The 20,987-nt window shown below is 48.1% G+C and overlaps 2 protein-coding genes across 2 annotated transcripts; one reads left to right on the top strand and one right to left on the bottom strand.

Annotated features, from left to right (window-relative positions):
• Nucleotides 1-2,413: 2,413 nt before the first annotated feature.
• LOC135287384 (zinc finger protein OZF-like) lies at nt 2,414-17,556 on the top strand. Its single transcript, XM_064400741.1, has 4 exons — nt 2,414-2,541; nt 3,113-3,176; nt 15,348-15,426; nt 15,613-17,556. The coding sequence occupies exons 3-4, from the start codon at nt 15,405-15,407 to the stop codon at nt 16,788-16,790; spliced, it is 1,200 nt and encodes a 399-aa protein (XP_064256811.1). The 5' UTR covers nt 2,414-2,541; nt 3,113-3,176; nt 15,348-15,404; the 3' UTR covers nt 16,791-17,556.
• On the bottom strand, nt 17,370-19,686 carry LOC135287301 (leukotriene-B4 omega-hydroxylase 3-like). Its single transcript, XM_064400650.1, has 8 exons — nt 19,600-19,686; nt 18,914-18,980; nt 18,710-18,839; nt 18,490-18,638; nt 18,360-18,424; nt 18,193-18,275; nt 17,922-18,093; nt 17,370-17,390 (listed from the first exon to the last, which is right to left on the bottom strand). Exons 1-8 carry the CDS (start codon nt 19,684-19,686, stop codon nt 17,370-17,372), a joined length of 774 nt encoding a protein of 257 aa, XP_064256720.1.
• Nucleotides 19,687-20,987: the final 1,301 nt, after the last annotated feature.

Below are 20,987 nucleotides of genomic sequence, written 5' to 3' on the forward strand. Positions count from 1 at the left end.
TAGGGCAAGTTGCTCCTTGGCAGGCCCTGCTCGAAGCAGTGTACCATGGCTGTAAGCACTCCTGCAAACAATCACTTGTGAGCATCCACCTCAACCAGGCCAGAACTCCAGTCAGGGTCTTCAGGGTCTTGGTCTCTGCTCTTGTGACAGTTGTGAGGCAGATGAGGGAAACCTTGGACAATCTCTTGCAGTCATCTCTTCAGAGTGACGAATGAGCTTTGTCATCTGGTATTGTTCATTTTTTGTGCTGGGGAATGCTTTGCCTGTTCAAGAAACAGGTTTTTCCCACCTCTCTCTGAGGAAATTCTTTTCCAAACCGGTTGTGGGGAGGGGCCGTTTGGGTTGGCTTTCTGGGGGGGCCCCTTTTGGAGGTTTCCTCCCAAATTTGCCCTAAACCAGGACATTCCTACATTCCCTATGCCACACTCCCGTTCTCATTGCCCCATTCCCTATCTCATTGCCAGTCCTGGACCCGTTCCCATTCCCTATCCTACATTCCCATTCTCATGACCCCATTCCCGGTCCTGTCCCCGGCTCCTTCTGTCTGGGGGAGTGGCTCTCCAGGGTCTGGTCTCCCCTGGGCACAGCGCAGCTGATTTTGGGGTGTTGCTACCTGCCCAGCAAGGGCCATGGGGGGTGTTGCTGAAGCTGGCGCTCGGCCGGTGCCGGCGGGCGGGACACGGGTTTGGGGATCCCCGGGAGAGGCGGGGATGAAAGGCGGGAGCCCCGGCATGGGGAGAGGGGCGATAGCAGAGCTGGGGGAGCTCCGGCAGGCTGGAGGGGCGGTGGAGCCGGGAGATGAGTGGGGCCCGGGCCCCGAGCCTGAAAGTATTGTCGGGGAGCGGGGGAAGCGCTGAGTGCCTGGGGTGGGGGGATGCTGGAGAAGGGGACCCTGGGACACCTGGGAGCCGCGTTTGAATGAGGGGAGGATGAGCCCTGGGAGCCCCAAAAGCTCCTCAGCATGCCTGAGTAGGACCCGGGAGAGGGGGAATGCCCAGGACCCATGGGCCCCTCAGCAGCTCTGAGAAGAGGGACCCCCATAACCCCAAAGTAAGGACCCTGGAAACAGGGAACCCCTGGGAGAGATTTTTGACTCCTCCTTGATTTTTGGAGGTATTTCTAGCCACCAGACACCCGGTGACTTCTAGAGATGGACTTGGTTAGCAGGACCTTCAAAGGCAATACACTCACATCTTGTTTTTCTCTCAAATCAGGATTTCCCATTCCCAACAATTTTTTGACTAGAGAAGGCTGCGAGGAAGCGAAAGATCCCTCAGGACACTGAAGCAGGTGAGGAGGAAGTCACTGCCCCTTTCTCCCTCTCTCCTGCTCCATCTCCCAGCCCAGCATGGCCCCTGGCTGCAGGACAACCCTGCTGTCTCAGGGAGATAAAGAACTAGGAAAGACCTCTGGCTCGGAGTCGGCAGCTGCCGGGGAGACCCGCAGAGCACAGCGCCTTTCCCAATTCCAGACAGAGGATGCACTGACCAATTTCCTGGGAAAAACACATCCACTCTCCTGTGAAACTTTAAAAGTTTAATAAAGGAAGATAGGGGAGAAAGACCACAGAGCAAAGATGTTATGGCCAGAAGCATCTTGGCACTCAGCCCAGAGCACCCCTGCTATTTTGGAAACACCCTTTAGATACCATTTCCAATGCATCAGCTTGTTCCATATTCATAAACAATTATGTTTAGTAAATTTCTCTGAAATCTAGTTTACATATTCCAAGAACTCTTTAGCATGGCTCCTCCTCGGGTCCGCCTTTTTAGAGCATGCAGATTCCTTGGCTGTGATTTTAGTCCATTTTTATCACAACCTTCACTATTGCACCTTGGTCCACACTGTCTTCAGACGGTGAGTGCTGATGGTTGGCATATCCGTAGCAGGTGTGCTCATCCTGTGTTCATTGGGTTTTATCCCATCCAAGCAGGCATTTTACCATAAGCATACTTATATCAGCTATTTCTAAGTTTTAGATAAAAGAAATAAAAACTATATAACGAAGATACTTTAATACCAGACATATGGAATCCATTTTTAATATTGGTGAAAAGCCAATATTATAATATGTATCTCTACCATTCCTCAGCGGTGGCTCCGCAGTTCCCGGGCAGAGCCCAGCGCCCAGCGCTCCCCACTTCCACCCCACCTGCGCCACCCGCTCGCATCCAGCGAGCCCCGGGAGCGGAATTTTGGCTCGGGGGGAAGGGGACGGCACGGACGGATCTGCACTGGGGGCCCCGAGCCCCCTGCCCATGGCTGGGGGCTGCTGGGGGTTTCTCCCCCTGCCCCAGAGCCGGTGCTGCTGCGGCCGTGGGGCAGAGCGGGTGCGGAAGGCGGATCCGGGGCAGGAGCGGAGGAGGAGCGGGAGGAAGGGCAGGGAGAGGGGAAGGGGAGGAGCAGGAAGGCGAGGAGCACGAAGAGGAGCGGCCCGAGGAGGAGCAGCAGTGGCAGGAGCACTGCGGGGCTCCACGGCGAGCCCGCTGAGCCCGCAGCTCGGCTGGCCCCGGCAGCATCGCATTGCCCTGCGTGCCGCGGGTGAGCGCGGAGGGGAAGCTCGCCCCGAGCCGATCGCGGCAGCTCCGGGAGGGATTTTTGGGGGGCGAAAGGAGGGAGGTTGGAGGGGTTTGGGTCTGGCGGAATCCGGAGTCGCGTCCCAAATATATTTCGGTTTTGCTGGGAGCGGTATTTTTTCTTCCTATGACGAGGGGACATTTTTGGATGTGGCCGGAGTGCAGAGCTGAGCCGTGAATGGCCCGGGGGGATTTTGCGGGGCCCACGTGGCGCTCGGCCGGTGCCGGCGGGTGGGCCACGGGTTTGGGGATCCCCGGGAGAGGCGGGGATGAAAGGCGGGAGCCCCGGCGTGGGGAGAGGGGCGATAGCAGAGCTGGGGGAGCTCCGGCAGGCTGGAGGGGCGGTGGAGCCGGGAGATGAGTGGGGCCCGGGCCCCGAGGCTGAAAGTATTGTCGGGGAGCGGGGGAAGCGCTGAGTGCCTGGGGTGGGGGATGCTGGAGAAGGGGACCCTGGGACACCTGGGAGCCGCGCTCGAACTGATATAAAATTTCAATAGTCAATCCGGATTTTATTTTTTATGTCTTTTATTTTAAAGCAAGCAGCGCTGGGTGGTCGGGGAGTCACCGCTCCACTCACGGCACACACCACTTACAAGTTCGGTAAAGTATATATACTGTTTTTAAGCCTACAACGCATTTTCCAATGTGCTCAGTTAGTCCAAACCAGCAAATATCAATAAGCTGGGATCCGCAGTTTCATAATCTTTCCAGGTGGTCCTTGGCTTCCTGTCCTTCCTGTGGTCATCTGGAGGGAGGCCTTACACTGGTGTCTGCTACCTGATTTTATCACGTTGTTGTAGGTAAAAAATTGATGCAGCCAATTTAATAAAAATAAAAACAGAATTTATTCACAACCAATATACAGTCCTGACAGCCAACAATCAAGGAACAGCACCGACCCCGGGATCTGAGCTGGGTGAACACAGAGTCCGAGCTGGCTAGCAGGGAATCCCCACTGTTCACAAAGAGAGCCTGGTAGAGCCGGCTTAAATACAGTTTTTCTAGCCCCAGGCAGAGTCTCTTGTCTTCCATGTAGGACTCTCGTCTTTTTTCAGGTTTTCTCATATTCATGTCGTTTTATTTCTCCGTGCAAAAGTCTAACAAAGCTCGTCCAGGAATCCATGTATTTTTGCTGCCGAGTTCCTGGAATATGTATTTCAGATGTAAGTTTGTGATGGCTCAGGTTATGTAGGTCAGACATCTTCATGGGCCATCATGGCTGGGTGGCTCCTGGTTCATTCTAGAGAGAACACCCATCTCCTTTCTCAGCCAGTCTTTTTCATGTGTTAATTTGGATTCCTTTCCTCTGCTGCCAGCTGTGGTTTCCTCACTCTCTGTAGCAATCCCTTGTCTCTGGCTAGTGTGCCCTCATGACTTGTTTGATTAGAAATCATACTATATCCTATATAACACTCATACCACATCTAACAGAATACTCATAATGTACGAATTATCAATATACACATACACATATAGTCTCAATCAGCACGAATTGCCAAAATACACTTAACAATCCCTCCCCTTCTTCATAAACACATTAAGTTGTGCTGTTTTTCTAAAAATGTTCATGCGTACATCTTTCTAGCCTTTAAAAAATTTTCCCTTAGAACCCATGTGATTACCTTTAGCTACTTGGTGCTTATGTGAGTTTACTGTTAGGATGGAAATACATGGAGTATACTCTTCTACTTCATGATATTCTTTTCCTTCCCTGCTGATGCAAATTGTTGTAATCACCCTTTTGTTTTTGAAATCTTTGCATTATCGCATTTGAGAAGCTGCTCTGGAGCTAAACTCTCACTTTTCTAGGGCTATTTTTCTGCTGATATGAGCCTTCCACAAATCCAGCAGTTGGATTGTTCCACCCTCTTCTTCTTTATTTCTGACTCCTGTCGTCTTAACTCTTGAGCTACCTGCTTTATTTTGCTCTCTGGATCCACCCCATCTTTATTCTTCAAAGACAAAAAGTCCTATCATATTGCAGACAAGCCCTGTCATCATGATCTTCAAGAAGGTCAAGAATAACTGGCTCATTCTTGAGGGATAGCCTATTTTCATATTTCAAATTCTTTCTTACCCAGTATGTTTTCTTCTTATCACACACCTTTTCAGGCGATTATGATCATAACATAGTTTGTTAACTTGGAAATAAGCTACAAACTCCATTATTCCCCCAGTCTACATGGTGTGATTACACGTATCACAAATAGGGATGGGTATCTGTTCAATATTCCGCTTATAAATTTTATGCATGGGTGTTTCTAACTTTTTGCTTTTTGCATATAACATATTATTTTTCCATTCTAGTCACATATACTGAGTAATATTTAAGGTACTGTACCCACTTTTCTTACCTTTGCTGCAGTCTGCTGGGGCTGGGTGTGCTGAAGTCTCTGTCTCTGCTTGTCCTCTCAGGACAATCTGCAAACATTGCCTGCACTCATTACCAGGACTCTGCCTCTCCATGCTGGGCAAATTTTCCAGGTGTGAACCAGCTGTGCTGCACATGGTTAGACTCAGGCCCATCAGGATCCCCATATTTGTATTCTTCTGCTTCTGCTTACGCCCACTGGGTTGCAGCCAGCAGCAAGGTCAGACCATCTTCTCAGCAGCAAGAATATTCTTCTGGGGTCCCATACCCGGACCAAGCCACATACTTTTTTAAAGATGCCCCATCTTGAGAGTTGAACTGTATCAGTTCTGCAGGGCACTGTGTTCAATCTCTGGTACTCGATTGTTAGAATTTGAGCTTGCGAATTTACTTTTTCCCTCTGTCCTGTTCTGAAACAAGTGATGTCACTCCAGGGAATCCAATTCTATTATGCCTAATTCAGTAGTGATTTCTAAGATACAGCTAGTCAGATACTGTTCTTCCTCTGTATCCCTTGTACATAAACCTCTTGGTCTATATCCCCTCCTACAGTGTGTGACCTAGACTTAGTGACAGCATTCGCATTTAAAATAGATGGATGTGCAACCAGTCACTGTGCAACTTACCTGATCTTTTTCAGTCATTTACTTGGCTTTTCTCTTTTAATTTGGTGCTTACTAAATATCCAACAGTTTTTGTCGTACTTTAACTTATTTTAATTTTACTTTCAATGTTTCTTATAACTTCAATCTAGTTTGTATCTTATATACCCAGTCTTTCCAGATTTTTCACTAATCACGTTACTTGTTTTATTATATTCTTTACAGTATCTTCTAACTATTCAATATACTTAAAACAACTTCATGAATAATACTCATAGTTCCAAAGAAAAGATTTTACTTCTCGTAACAATCTGTTTTTACAACTTACAACCTTAGGTATTAACATGCATAAACACAGACTCATTTACTTATAAAACAAGAGGTGTTTTCCACACTTCAAAATTACTAGATGGACATTAATTATGATGGGATTCTTTTGATTTTTTGTGTAACCTTGTGGCAAATAATTTATCAAAGAATATTTTAAAAATTGAAAACATAGGAAAAGATTGGGAAGATTTCATCTCACTTGTGCAAGAGAAGTTAGTTTAAGAGCAGTTTAGTTGCTTAGCTTACAGTTTGGCAATTTACTAGGCCTACAGTGTCTATTGAACTTGTAAATTGAGTTGTTTAGGAGATAAAGGCCTGGATGTCTCTTTTGTGGTTCAAACAAAGGGCTCAGCTCTGCCTTTGGGAGTCTTTAATAGGGAGCTTATCTAGCTCCCAGAAGAAGTTTTAAGTTTTACAACATTTAATAAAAACATAGTAACTTGATGCAACTATAACTTTTCTCAGAGGATGACAGTATTGTTTCAGATCACACTACAGTTCTTAAACTTATAATTGCTTTGTCTTAAAAACACATCTAAACTTTTAAAACTTCCACCCAATGTAGCTTTTCTTAATTTCACACATTGAATGCGATGTTTTAAATCTTTCTCTTCTGTTTAAGCACAAATATATATATATATTTTTTTTTAACCAATATACTACTAGTTTACTTTAAAGCACTGTAATCATAATAAATACAGCACAAATTTAACACTTAGAGACAGAGACTGGTTAAACACATATTTTATGCACATATCAATTATAAGCTACAAGACTCCTTTGGACTTCAAACATATAAATCTGGCTGATTTACTTTAGAGCTGCTAGTTCTGTTAAACTTTTGTCCAAACTTTTAAAACTGCATATAATTCACAGACTTGAGCAGACACTTAAGGATCTTGATCCTTACAATATTCTAAACGTCTTCTTAGCCTAGCCTTTTTGTGGTAACACAATAATTTACTTTCAACACTTCTGAAAACTTCTAAAACTTCTAAAATTTTTTTTAAAAACTTCTCAAGACTTTCAAAACTCCAAGCAAATTTCCAACAATTTTTTAATCTGCAAAAGTGTATCAATCTTTCTCAACTAGTCTCTCTTAAAAACTTTTTTTCAAAGCTGTACACCATCTCTATAGGTATGCACATAATTAAGGAGATACACTTCAATACTACTTTCTTCTAGGAAAGACATTTTGCTATTTTTCTCTAATAACACCTCTAGATCTTTTCTTAACACATTGAAACTTAGTTTAGAAATTGATAAGGTATTTATTCTTTTATATTTTGGTGTCTCTCTTAATTGCAACACTTTTAATAATAGGAACTTCAAATTCTTTTCCTTTTTCTATTTCTGTAGGGACTTTTCATGTTTCACATCTTCCTGGTATTTCTATAATACATGTTTTCTTTGCACTAAGATCAAAAGCTTTGCTAATGTGAGCCTCTTGAGATATGAGCTGTATCTACTGGCACTTCTTCCTTCTCTCTTTTTCTTGAATTCAACTTATTAGGAGGAGCAGATGGTCTTACAGCCTCCTCCACAGGCTGGGCAAGGGAGGTAAATTGTCACAGGACTCCCAAGTCTTATTTTTGATTTTCAGCTTTAACCCTTGATTCTGACTCATCTTGTCCATTTTAACCTATTAGTAGTAAGTTTCTCATAAAGGAATTTTACCTTCTCACTATACCCTTCAATCCAGTGTCTGCAATACCTTAGAAGTTTCAGCAGCTGTCTGATCTCTCTTTTTGTCTGTGGGAGGGTAAAGCAACAATTCTTGCTACTCTTTCAGGGTCTAATTTATTTTTCCTTTTTATTAACCAATGTCCCAGATACTTAACTTCAGGTTCAGTAAACTGTAACTTAGATTTTGAAATTTTTAGGCCCTTATCTTTTAAGAAGTTTAATGATGTTATGGTACTTGCTTTTACATCTTTCTCTTTAGGATTAGCCACTAAGAGGTTATCTACATATTGTAATAATTTTGTCCCTTCTATTTGCACAAATTGATTTAATAATTGTTCAAGAGCCTGACCAAACAGATTTGGTGAATCTACAAACTCTTGAGGCAAAGATGCCTACTTGAATTGCTGCTTTTTATTTGTCTTTGGGTCGCAGCATTTCTGTAAATTTTGATTGGGAATAATCTTGTACTAGCATAGTCCCATAATCTGGCATAGTCCCCTTCCTCTTTATTTTGCAAATTCTTACCACCCACGTGATGATGTAAAGCTTGGCAAGTCCATCTTTTTGAAGGTGCTAAACACAGGCTAGATTAGATGTTTTCTAATTTCCTCATCTCCCCCTATTTCTACGCAATAATGTATCATTAGTTCTTTGGATCTTATTTGTCTCTTGGGGCAGTTCTCTTAGTGTTCTAGCATCCACCTCAACGCACTATTTCTCGGAATTTCAGGTAGACTGTTCTCCTGTTCTTTTTCAGGTTTGCTCTGAGTATTTCCCTGAATCTTGCTCTTTTTTGCTCCATTTCACAAGCTCTTCCTAAAGTTCCCTTAACGTACGTACCTTTTTCTGAGCTGAAAGGAATTCCTAGAAAAACTTTTTTACTGGTACTGTGTCTAAGTTCTGATCCCCTTTTGAAAAAATATTACCAGTCTACTAGACACACGGCAAACCGGTCTGTGGATTTTCGGCTGGTAATGAGCTCTTGTTCTTTTCTTTTACCTGGATTTCTTTTTCCCCCATGCTGGAGAACTTACCTTCCCCTTTCTGATCCTGCCCGTAATTGATCCCCCTAGCTCCCCGACTTTCAGGTTTTTTTGTCTGAAAATGATTTTTTGTCTGCTTCCCCCTCGACCGACCACTTTCCTCTCGGAAGAGTGGAACTGTGATCCTGGGGTCCACACTCGCTTCGTGACAGTGCCACGTCTCATGACTTCATGACTTGTTTGATTAGAAATCATACTATATCCTATATAACACTCATACCACATCTGACAGAATACTCAAAATGTACGAATTATCAATATAGACATACACATATAGTCTCAATCAGCACAAATTACCAAAATATACGTAACAAAATGCATCAGGCTTTTTATTATACATAAGCATTTAGTTGCTTTGTTGTAATATCTCTTAGCTTTAGCACAAGTTCCTCTATTTTATTCTAAGCATCAGTTGTCTTGCTACTTCCTGTCTTTTACTCTACTATACTTCTTTTATTTTGATGCTTTATTTGGCCATTTGGTCAGAAAGTTTCAGAACCTTTCTTTGTGTCTATTTTGGGCACAGCAGATAGAAACATTTGCTGATTCCATTGCCAATTGACACAAATCACAAAAACATTTTTCATAATCCTCCCCTTTATCTTATTGATTCATGTCTTTGCTTCAAATTGAGCTAATACTGTTTGAGTTTCAGTTTTATTTGGTTCTGCTTTGCCCTTGACTGTCATAAGGGAGTGAGTTTTTTCTCCTGTGGTTGTTATTTTAGGGTTTATGGGCATTGCTGAAATCTGCATTCCCTGGATCACTGAATGCATTAACCTAATAAAGCATGGAATCAAACATGGTATAAACAATAGGCCTAATGCAGAAGAAAGCAACATAAACCCCAATGTTTTCCACCAGGCACCTTCAAACAAATTATTCCGTGAATTGTCAGTTAATGTGGAATTCCATTTTTGCACTGGAACATGTGCAACTTGTTTAATTTTGTCTACCAAATGTGTAACAGCCTCTCCATTATCATCAGTCTCTAAACAGCACTCAGATGTACTAAATTTTCCACAAAACTCCCTTTTTTCAGCTCATAAGTAATCTGGGGCTAGCCTATTCTGATATACTGCTGCTCTGGTCTGGCTTAGTTGTCTAGCTACAAGCTTCAATGCCTCTGATGTTTGGTTAAAAGTAATTTCTACACTGGCCTGTAATCTAATAATTTGGTTAAGCCTATAAATAGGGGTTCTATAACCCCAGCTGCCGTGCTGAGCCCAGGAGGCAGGATCACAGTAATCTGTGATCCATTGGGAAGTCCATTCTTCATTTTTCCAGGTCTGTTTTCCTCCTATTTCAGTTTGTTTTCTTCTGCGCAGAGTTTCCTAAAGAGATTGTCCTAAATAATCACCTTTGCTCTTTGGTAGCAAAAAGAATGCAGGTTGTATAATTGCAATTGTACAGGTACCTCTCCACCTCTTTGATAATTCATCATATGCCCTTTTTACCACATATCCAAAATAATCCTTTTGAAGCTTTCCAATTTTCAGCCTTCTGCCCCTGATTTTCCCAATATCCCTTAAGATCTTTTGCCTCCTCTAAAGGATTGGCATGTGTTGCACTTTCCCAGCAAACAGTTCCATTGGTACAATTGATGGAGCAATAACCTGTTGGTGGTTTTGGCCACCAGGTTGTAAAAGTGGAGTTGGTGGTATATATCATCTTGCAGGGGGTGTGTCCTACATACGTAGTATAATTGTTTCCTTTCCTAGAAATACAAATTTGGCCTACTGCTTCATGACTCAATATTTACCCCTGAGGTTGAATTTCATTAAATCTTTGTGTCGTGTTCCATAATATCAACTGATCCGGTCCAACCCCTTCTCCCCTCCATGGCCATTGCTCGGTTATTTGGGATCCCCACCAACCCAACAGTTAATCACATTTAATTCCTTAACTACTTTTTGCACCAGATCAATAAACAAATTTTTTTCCTAACATGGGGAGGTCCCAATCCCTCAGTCTTTTCTTAATATTTCATACAGGTCACTTCCTGCTCTTGTTCTTTTTGGTTTGAATTTCCCCTAAATGCTTTGTGATGTTTTTCACTAACTCTTCCTTGAATTTATCTTGTACTCCCCCTTTATTTGAGTATCCCCACGTTCCGCCTTTGGGAAAAGAGAAGAATGGTTCTCCCTGGTGACAAAATTGATAGTTTCCAGGTGCCCATCCTCCCACTCCTGAATCTGTTGCTACCCAGTAACTCTTTTCTCCTGTTGTACAAGTTTCAAGTTGTCCTGGCCCGTAACGTCCTGCATTAATATGAGTGTGTGCTTGGGCCATGGTCCAGCCATACTTTACATTTTGGTAGCACTTCAAGCAGGGATTGGTTTCCCATTCCCTGGAAGGCCCAACAGTACCAGAAGGCCCCAAGGTTTTATTGTCCCTCTTCCTCCTTGGCCTCCCGGGGTGCTCCCAGCAGTGAGGGGTGCCATCTTCTCTGCAGCAAGGATACTCTTCAGGGGTTCCATGTGAGCTTTCCTGCATTTCGTGCCATTTCTTAAATACTTCCCAGTTCTTTGCTTTGGCTGGCTTGGATCTGCAAGGGACTCGATTACGTTTGCAACGTTCAATCTTTTTAATGTTTGCCTCACTTGATAGTCCCCCTCTCAATCCGTATTTCCACAACATCCACCACTCATAAGAATCTAGTTTTAATGTTCCTTCCTCTAGTTTCTTTTATAAAAAATATATTCAGATAAAATCTCTTCAATATGTTTACACTCTGGACACAACCCACTTGTAGGATCACCCCTGTGACAATGATAACACCACCTCTCCTTCCAATAGTTGCATTCAGTGCTTACAAAGGGATAGCAATTACAGTCCTTTTCAATAGAGGTTATTTTATCTCCCGACATCTCTTGAGAATATGACATCCCATATAACATCTTGCGTGGGGAGATCCCATGCTCTGAGTTTGGCATTGTTCGAATATTTAACCACAGCAATGGTAAATACTCGGTAAATATTGGATTAATGCTTAATCCAAGATAGTTTTTTTTAATCATTAGTTTTGCTAGGCGATGCTTTAGGGTCTGGTTCATTCTTTCAACTCTCCCCAAAATCTGAGGGTGCCAAGGGGTATAATATTCCCAAGAGATCCCTAGAGCTTTCATTACTTTAACACTTTTGAGGTAAAGTGGGAACCCTGATCCAAATCAATCACTCTAATCATCCCAAATCGTGGAATTATTTCTTCTAAAATAATCTTTGTAACAAAATGTGCTGTTGTTTGTGTCACAGGGTAGATCTCCACACAATGAATTAATTGGTCCACTATTACTAACAACTACTTTTATCTTCCCATTTTCTGTAGTTTGGTAAAATCCACTTGTATCTTTTCAAAAGGCCTATAGGCAGTTTTTCTCCCTCCCCGCGAGGTCTGTCTAGATGTCTTCTTGTTAATTTTCTGGCAAATAATGCATCCTTGTGTCTTCTGTTTTGCTATATCAAATATTCTTATACACTCAAAAACCTTTAAAAATTGGGCACTTAGTGCTCATGTTCCCCAATGAGTTCATAAATGTAACTTGGGAATTATTCTTTTAACATTACTTTTAGATAGCGTTTCTCTACCATCTGGTAAAAGCCACTTATGCCCTTCTAGCTTAGCCCCTAGTTTCTGCATCTCTTGTATTTCCTTTGAGATAGAGCATTTTTGATACTTTGTATCATCCTCACTGTTATTCCAGTTATTTTAAAAACACAGGTAAGCATACTGCTGCCCTTTGTGCTTCTGCATCAGCCAAATTATTGCCATGAGTCCGATAATCCATTCCCCTCTGATGTCCTCTTACATGGACAGCAGCTATCACTGATGGACCTCTCAAAGCTTCTAATACTCTCACTCTTATTGGAATGATTGGCTTACTTATTTCTATCTTAATGGGTCCATTAATGCTTATTATACATAAGCATTTACTTGATTTGTTTTAATATCTCTTAGTTTCACAACAACTTTGTCTATTTTATTTCAAGCATTGGTTTTCTTGCTACCTCATCTCTTTCACTCTACTGTACTTCTTTTATTTCGCTGCTTTATTTGGCCATTTGGTCCGAAAGTTTCAAAACCTTTCTTAGTGTCTATTTTGGACACAGCAAATTGAAGCATTTGCTGATTCCATTGCCAATTGACACGAATGACAAAAACATTTGTCACAGAATCAGGGGAGGATGAGCCCTGGGACCCCCAAAAGCCCCTCAGCATGGCTGAGCAGAACCCGAGAGCGGGGGGGATGCCCAGGACCCACGGGGCCCCAGCAGCTCTGAGAAGAGGGACCCCCATAACCTCAAATAAGGACACTGGAAGCAGGGAACTCCTAGGAAGTGGTTTTGGACTTAGTCAGTTTTGGAGGTATTTCTGGCCACCAGCCACCCAGTGACTTCTAGAGATGGACTTGGAGAGGAGGACCTTCAAAGCTAATGTCCTGGTTTAGGACAATTTTGGGGGAAAACCTCTAAAGGTCTTTCCTCTAGAAGACCAAATTCAAGTGGCTCCTCCCCCAACTGGTTCTGGAAAAATATTTCCTTTGAGAAAAGTGGAAAACACTGTTTATTTAACAGGCAAAGCACTCACCAGCCCAAGTGTCATGGTTTGACCCTGGCACAATGCCAGGGCCCCCATGAAGGGTATATTTCCAAAATGGTTGCTGTGAGATGTGACCCGGGAACAGAACAAAGCAGGCTCCCATTCGGGGATGGAGGGAAAAACACAACACTTTATTCATTACAACATCTAGAAAGGAACACATACAAAGCTAAGAATGAAAACCCTCCAAATACATTCCTCCTCCCCCCTCCCTTTTCTCCACAGATTCACCACCCCTCAAATAATCAACTCTCAAATCCATCAGGGAGAGAGAGGAGTCCCCCCTTGCACCATAGGCTTCCCCCAGAAGCACAATTAAAACCTCCTGTGCTTCCGTGTCACCCATGGCCCCACCCAGAGAACATCGGCCCTCGTGACTTCTCCCCCCCCACGTCCAGCACTCTCACCACTGGACATGGGCCAGGACTGCTTTTAGGGTTCCCCGTTTAAAGATGCTCCACCCAGTTCCAGAAGCAGCAGTCTCTCAACTTTGGGACACCAGTCCCCCCCAAATTTCACCCCCTGGGGCCGAGGGGCCTCATGAACAGTGTCAACATTGGGACACCAGTCCCCCCCACATTTCACCCCCTGGGGCCGAGGGGCCTCATGAGCAGAGATCTTCCTCTCCGTGGAGACAGAGGGCATCTCACACCCTCCTCAGCTGTTTCTGTTCACGCCGCTGCTTCACTCTTGACTCCTGGGTGTTGCCTCCCCCTAAATACAGTCTCTGGGTCACAGGAAAAAAACACGGGGCTGTCCATGGCTATACAAGAAAGAGTCCAGCCCAAGGCCACTCCATCATCTCTTCCACTCAGGATTCTTCTCTCCTCTTCCAGCTTTCCTCACGCTTGCCCATTTCATCTCTCATCTCTCCCTCTCACCTCATCCTGATTCAGGAGGATTCAGTATTTGTAAGGTTTCTATTAGTCTACAAAGGGGTTAAAATCTTCACTTCTGCCTGTCCAGGACTCCCACAGCTGCCAGGCACCTCTCTGCCGCATCCCCCGCTTCTGGCCGGCTGAGTTGCTAGCACAATTTCTGTCTCTCTCTCCGGGGGGGGCTGCCCAGACATCTCAATTCTCATCAACCCCTGCATGTTCTCCTCCACCTCTGCACCTTTTGGGGCTCCCGGCCTCCTCCCTGTCATGGCCTCCCCCTCCCCCACCCACACGCAGCTGGGCAGGGGAGAGGCCAGACCTACTCACCAACGCCGGATTCCCAAAGAGGAAGTTCTCTGGGAATCTCCTGCTTTTAACCCCCGTGTGTTCTCAGAGGCGTATCCAGATCCTCAGTGGCCACATCACATGCCAATTTTGAATTTGGCCACTGATTGGCCCGACTTAGACCTTTCCAGAAACACATTTCCAGGCCAAACCACGACACCAAGAAACGAGCAGTATTAAGCAATAAAACCTCTTGCTGCTCCAGAAGAGATGACAAACTCACAAAGCCCCTCCATGGGCTGTAGCTCAGCTCACTCAGTCTCTTATCAGTCCCTCTGGTGCTGGAAATGCCGCGGCCCAGCCCCGGTGGGGCACAGGTGTGAGCTCCTGGTGCTCTTGTGAGTGCTCAGTCCAGAGCAGGTTTAGACAGGTCCAAAGACAAGGAAAGCCAAAAACCACAGTCCAGGGGGAACTTCTCTGCCTCAGCAAGCTCGAACTAACTAAAAGCAAAAGGAGAGCTCTGTCCTGCTGTCTGTCCATCCGCAGACAACAGAGGAGCAGGAATGTGGAGGTTCTGAAATGAGAGAGGTTCTGAAAACAAACTCCATGTTTCTTCTTCCTCTTTGCTCTCAGAACCAGCCTTAATGATACAAAACTTACTTCAGAGGAATGGGGATGCGAGCATCATGAAGTCACTCCTGAGACCCCTAAACCCCACTCAGCCTGTCTAAGCAGGAGCTGGGAGAGGGAGGATGTCCAGGACCCATGGGCCCCTCAGCAGCTCTGAGAATAGGGACCCCCATAACCCCAAAGTAAGGACCCTGGAAACAGGGAACTCCTGGGAGAGGTTTTCGACTCCTTCTTGATTTTTGGAGGTATTTCTGGCCACCAGACACCCGGTGACTTCTAGAGATGGAACTGGCCAGCGGGACCTTCAAAACCAATGCACTCACATCTTGTTTTTCTCCCAAATTAGGATTTCCCATTCCCAGACCTTATCTGGATAGAGGAGAAGGCTGCGAGGAAGCAGAATATGCTCCAGGACACTGAGGCAGGTGAGGAGGAAGTCAGCGCCCCTTTTCCCCTCTCTCCTGCTCCATCTCCCAGCCCAGCACTGCCCCTGGCTGCAGGACAACCCTGCTGCCAACGCTGTCCTGCTGGGGATGGACTGGGGGGATCTCTTTCTCCTTCCCTCTGGCACAGAGGCAAATCCCTTCCTCTCCTTGTCCTTCCTCCCGCAGACAAGGAGCTGAAGATGGAGAGCAGGGAGGACAAATTCCCACGGCAGAACCTTATGGACGAGGCCGTTTTGAGCGGCTCCACAGCACGGGAACCTAATGGGGCTGAAAAGCCTCGGAGATCCCTCAGGAGGAGGGGCTCCAAACCCAGCCCAGGATATGCTGAGGGAGAAAGACCCAGCCTGTGCCAGGAAGGCAGCCAGAGATCTGGCCAGAGCTCTGAGGTGCTGGTCAATGAGCAGCTTAATGATGGCAAGAAGACCCACCAGTGCTTGGAATGTGGGAAGAGTTTTCCGGCGAGCTCCTGCCTGATCATCCACCAGAGGATCCACACCGGGGAACGGCCCTACGAGTGTGGGGAATGTGGGAAGAGCTTCAGGATCAGCCACCACCTGATGAACCACCAGAGGATCCACACGGGGGAACGGCCCTACGAGTGTGGGGAATGTGGGAAGAGGTTCCAGACCAGCTCCCACCTGATCACCCACCGAAGGATCCACACTGGGGAATGGCCCCACGAGTGTGGGGAATGTGGACAGAGGTTCAGGATCAGCTCCCACCTGATCGCCCACCAGAGGATCCACACCGGGGAACGGCCCCACAAGTGTGAGGAATGTGGGAAGAGGTTCAGGATCAGCTCCCACCTGATCGTCCACCAGACGACCCACACCAATGAACGGCCCTATAAATGTGGAGAATGTGGGAAAGGCTTCAGGAGGAGCTCCAGCCTGAAACTCCACCAGATGACCCACACTGGGATACGCCCCTATGTGTGTGGGGAGTGTGGGAAGGGCTTCCGTGACAGCTCTCGCCTGATCATCCACCAGACAATGCACACTGGGGAATGCCCCTACACGTGCTTTGAATGTGGGAAGACCTTCATTGAGAACTCCAGGCTGATTATGCACCAGAGGATCCACACTGGGGAGAGGCCCTACAAGTGCGGGGAATGTGGGAAAAGCTTCAGCCAGAGCTCCACCCTAAATGCCCACCAGAGGATCCACACTGGGGAGAGGCCCTACAAGTGCGGGGAATGTGGGAAAAGCTTCAGCCAGAGCTCCACCCTAAATGCCCACCAGAGGATCCACACTGGGGAGAAGCACTATGAGTGTCCTGAGTGTGGGGAGAGGTTTCAGAGCAGATACCGTCTCCTCAAGCATCAGCAGATTCACACAGAATAGAGGCCCTTCCGCTGCCCCGACTGCGGGAGAGGCTTTAAGAGAAACTCCACTCTCATCACCCACCATCAGATCCACGCTGGGGAGAGGCCCTAACAGAGTCCCAAGTGTGGGAAGCGCTTCTCCCAGAACTCTACTGTGACCCAGCACCAAGGGAGGCAGCAGTAAGGGAAGCCCTACAAGTGCCCCGTGTGCGGGAAGAGCTTTGAGCGCTGCTCCAACTCCATCCCCCACTGGAGGACCCCCATTGGATGGTCCACGATGACCCTCGTTGGGCTGAGACTTGGTGATCCATGGTCCTGGTGATCCATGTTGGGAAGAAACCTGGCTGGTGGTCTGCACATCTTCCTGGCTCCCCTTGGGCACTTGGGATACAGCCAGAGAAAAATCCATTGGGATGCAAACCGAATTCAGAATTTCATAGGGGACAGCACAGTTTTTTACTTTCAACCCCAAAAAAATCTCACCTTTTGCATCCAATCATTTCTTCAGGTGGCATCAAGGAATACTGGATGGTGTTGGAGGTCTTTTCCAATCAAAATCATTCTATGATTCTAATTCTCTCTGGCCCATAGGCATTTTTCACAGCCAAATGGTGATTGACTGGAGCAAAAACAAGATTTTGGAGACAGTGGAGTGGAAATTCCTCTGGAAAAGGTTCTACTCACCCAGACACATGGATACTCAGCCAGCATGGACACGTAAATTCTTTTATTTTGGCTTTCATTTTCCTTCATTTTTCTTCATCCCTTCACTCAAACATTGGGGTAAAAATAAAAACATTTAACTAAGATATGGATGGTGACATTGGGGAATATGGTGGGGATGGGGCTGGGGACATGGACAAGGACGTGGGTGTGGACATGGCTGTGGATGGCGATATTGGGCATGGGGGGGTGTCACAGATATAGATGGGGACATGGGGCTGTATGGCCATGGATGAGGACAAGGGGACAAGTCCATGGGTTGACATGTCCATGCCATGAGATGTCCCATGACCAAGGACACCACATCCCCACCACCACCACGATACTGTCCCCTTCATGCTCCTGTTTATTCCCTGCTCTTTCCCTGGCTGTGACACCTCCCTTGCAGGATGTCCCCATGTCCTGGTGACCCGTGTCCATCAGCTACTCCCACCAGTGGTTCCAGCAGCAGCCAGAGCCCGTCCTCAGCACGCAGGATCAGCTCGGGCTTGCGGCGTGGGGGTGGCCTCGCCGTGTCCCTCCACAGCACAAACTGGGACAGTGTCAGTGCCACTGCCACCTTCATCTCAGCCATGGCAAAGCTCTGCCCGATGCAGTTCCTGCCACCACATCCCCACTGTCAGTGTCACCCCACTGTGAACCCAGCCAGGGATGGGGGTGGCACCTGGGGACACTCCTGTCCCCACTCCACCACATACCTGGGGCCAGCAGAGAAGGGGATGATGGACAACAGGCACTGTCCCTTGGTGTTCTCTGGGCTGAACCTCAGGGGGTTGAACACCTGGGGTGACACCAGCACAGTCTCACTGAGGGGACACAGCTGTCACCACCATGGTGACAGGGACCCATCATACGGTGGCCCTACCTCAGGCTCAGGCCAGAGTTCTGGGTTGTGGTGGGTCCCGTAGACGCTCATCGGGCAGATGACCCCTGGTGGGATGGGAATGGCCACTTTAGGGACAGCAGATGAGGGTGGCTGGTGACACTGGGGACACCTTGGCCATGCCATACCCTTGGGGTGACACGGCCATCACGCAGGGGGATGTCCTCAGTGCAGCACTGGGACACAGCAGTGACAGGAGGGTGCAGCCGCAGGCTGTTCTTGATGCACATGGTGGTGAAGGGCAGCTGGGACAGGTCCTCCCTGGGGACAAAGTGGGGGTGGCATCGTGTCCCCAAGCCACATGACCTGGGGTGGCCCTGGGGACATCTCACCATTCAATGTCCGCAGTGTCCCGGCCAGCCAGGAGCTCCTGGACCTCCTGGCGGCATCGCTCCTGGTGCTCAGGGTGGCCAGCCAGGTTGTAGAAGAGCCATGCCAGGCCACTGGCCGTGGTGTCATGACCTGTGGGGACATTGGGTGAGTGAGGGGACACTGGAGTGGCTCCTCCCCAGTGGCGCCTGGGAGCTCGTGCTCACCCTCAAACATGAAGGTGTCAGCCTCAGCCGCGATGTCCTCGTCTGACAGGGTGTGGCCGTTCTCGTCCTGCGGGGGTGAGATAAGCCAGGGGCCACCTGGGGCCACCGGTCTACGGCCAAATCCCATCCATGGCCACCACTCTTCCCTAATGGCCACCACCCTACAGGCACCACCATCCCACTGGCCATCAGCTCTATGGTCAATGCTGCCCATGGCCACCACTGTTCCCCTGTGGCCACCAGTCTATGCCCCAGCCCACCATGGCCACCAGCATCCTCCTTGCCTCTATGGCCAACCCTTCCATGGCACCACCATCCCCTAGACCACCATCCCCCCATGGCCACCACCCTATGGTCACCATCATCTCCCCATGGCCACAGCCACCCTCTTGAGCACTTCCATGTCTCCATGGCCACCATCATCCCCCATCCCCTCATGGCCACCAAAGGACGAGGGTTGGGGGACAACCAGAGGCTGGACATGGTGACACTTTGGGTGGCCTTGGGGAACCTCAAGGACAGGTTGGTGGCCACTGTGGGGTGGCATTTGGCCTGGCCATGCTGACACCTCTGGGACCTGTGGACTTGGGTTGGTGGCCACTGCCTGGGCACTGCCAGGTCTCTGTGCCAGGTGCAGTGACACCCATGGGTGGCCCTGGGGATCTGTCTGATGTCCCATGTCCTACCTGAGGCACTGAGGAGTGGCTGGAGGGTGCTGGGGTGGAAGAGGCACAGGACAGGCAGCCAGGGAAGTCCCCCCCAGAGGCAGCCATGACGCTACTGGGCCACCAAGGTGTCCACCTGCTGTAGGGCTTCCTCCGTGCTCTGGCCCTGGGGAGAACAGGACATGTGTGTCACTGGGGGCACAGATAGGCTTGGGGACGTGTGTCCTCAGCATACTGCCAGCCTTGGGGACATGTGTGATTGTCCCCACTGTCCCCCTGGCAGTTGCCACCACTCTGTCCTCACCATCCCAAGTGCCACCACCCCATTCCTTCTGTCCCCTCACAGGTGCCACCACCCAATTGTTCCTTTGCTGGTGCCTCCACCCCTGTCCCCGCTGTCCCCGCAGGTGCCACCCACTGTGCCCTCACCATGCCGGTGTGTCCCAGCAACCAATTGCAGCAGGATGGGATGGGGAACTTGTTCAGCTGGCGACAAGTGGCCCGGAATCGGGTGACAGCCACCAGCACATCCCGGAGCCACCGCAGCCGCAGGGCCACCACAAAGGTGCCCAGGGCCACCGTGCCCAGGGAACCTAGTGCTGTGGCCACCGCCATGAAACAGCTCCTGGGGACAGGGCAAGGGGCGGGCATGGGCGGTGTCACCGCGGGGTCACGTGGCGCCGCGCTGGGTGTCACCGGATCCGCCTTGTGTCGTAATGCACGTTCTGGTGGCAGCATCCTCTGACACGTCCTGATGGCATCTTGTGCTGACATGTCCTAGTGCAGCGTCCCCACATGTGTATCCTGGTGGCATCGTGTTCCCCGCTCCATGTGTCCCTGTCTCTCCTTCCCTCTGTGTGTCACCATCCCCCACCTGTGTGTCCCTATCTCTCTGCACATGTCCCTGTCCACTTTCTCCGTCGTCGTGTGTTCCTGTCCCGTCCTAGTGTCCCCGTTCCAATCTCCCCCATGTGACCCCGTTCCCTTCCATGTGTCCCTGTCCCCTCTGAGTGTCCTCATCCCCATCTCCCCCCTGTGACCCTGTTCCTTTCCGTGTGTCCCTGTCCCTCTCTGTATGTCCCCTGCCCCTCGCCCCTGAAGGACCAAAGTCCCCAAGGTCCCGGGGCTGTATCCTGTGGGATATTCACGTGTCCCACAGCATGTCCCCGTGTCCCATAGGATGTTCCCGTGGCTGTTCCTTGCACTGAGCTTCTGCCCTGTGCCAGCACACCCCATGACACCCCACAGCACCCCACGGCACTTTGACCTCTGGTTTTGTCTTTTCTCCTTGGTTTGGTGGGCACCTCTGGCACAATCCTCTGGTACAAGTGGAGGTCGTGATGGTTCATTAACTGATCTCAGAGTGCCAAAATCAACACAGAGGGGATTTCAGTATTGATCAAAACAAA

This window comes from Passer domesticus, chromosome 29 (assembly GCF_036417665.1).
Source record: "Passer domesticus isolate bPasDom1 chromosome 29, bPasDom1.hap1, whole genome shotgun sequence".
Lineage (NCBI taxonomy): Eukaryota > Metazoa > Chordata > Aves > Passeriformes > Passeridae > Passer > Passer domesticus.

Excerpts from the sequence above, each read along its gene's own strand:
- LOC135287384 (XM_064400741.1), top strand. The coding sequence starts at position 15,405 with ATGCTCCAGGACACTGAGGCAG. Across the intron at positions 15,427-15,612 it reads GCTCCAGGACACTGAGGCAG|ACAAGGAGCTGAAGATGGAG; the intron begins GTGAGGAGGAAG and ends TTCCTCCCGCAG.
- LOC135287301 (XM_064400650.1), bottom strand. The coding sequence starts at position 19,686 with ATGGCTGCCTCTGGGGGGGACTTCCCTGGCTGCCTGTCCTGTGCCTCT. Across the intron at positions 18,981-19,599 it reads GCCACTCCTCAGTGCCTCAG|GACGAGAACGGCCACACCCT; the intron begins GTAGGACATGGG and ends TCACCCCCGCAG. Across the intron at positions 18,840-18,913 it reads TGACACCTTCATGTTTGAGG|GTCATGACACCACGGCCAGT; the intron begins GTGAGCACGAGC and ends ATGTCCCCACAG.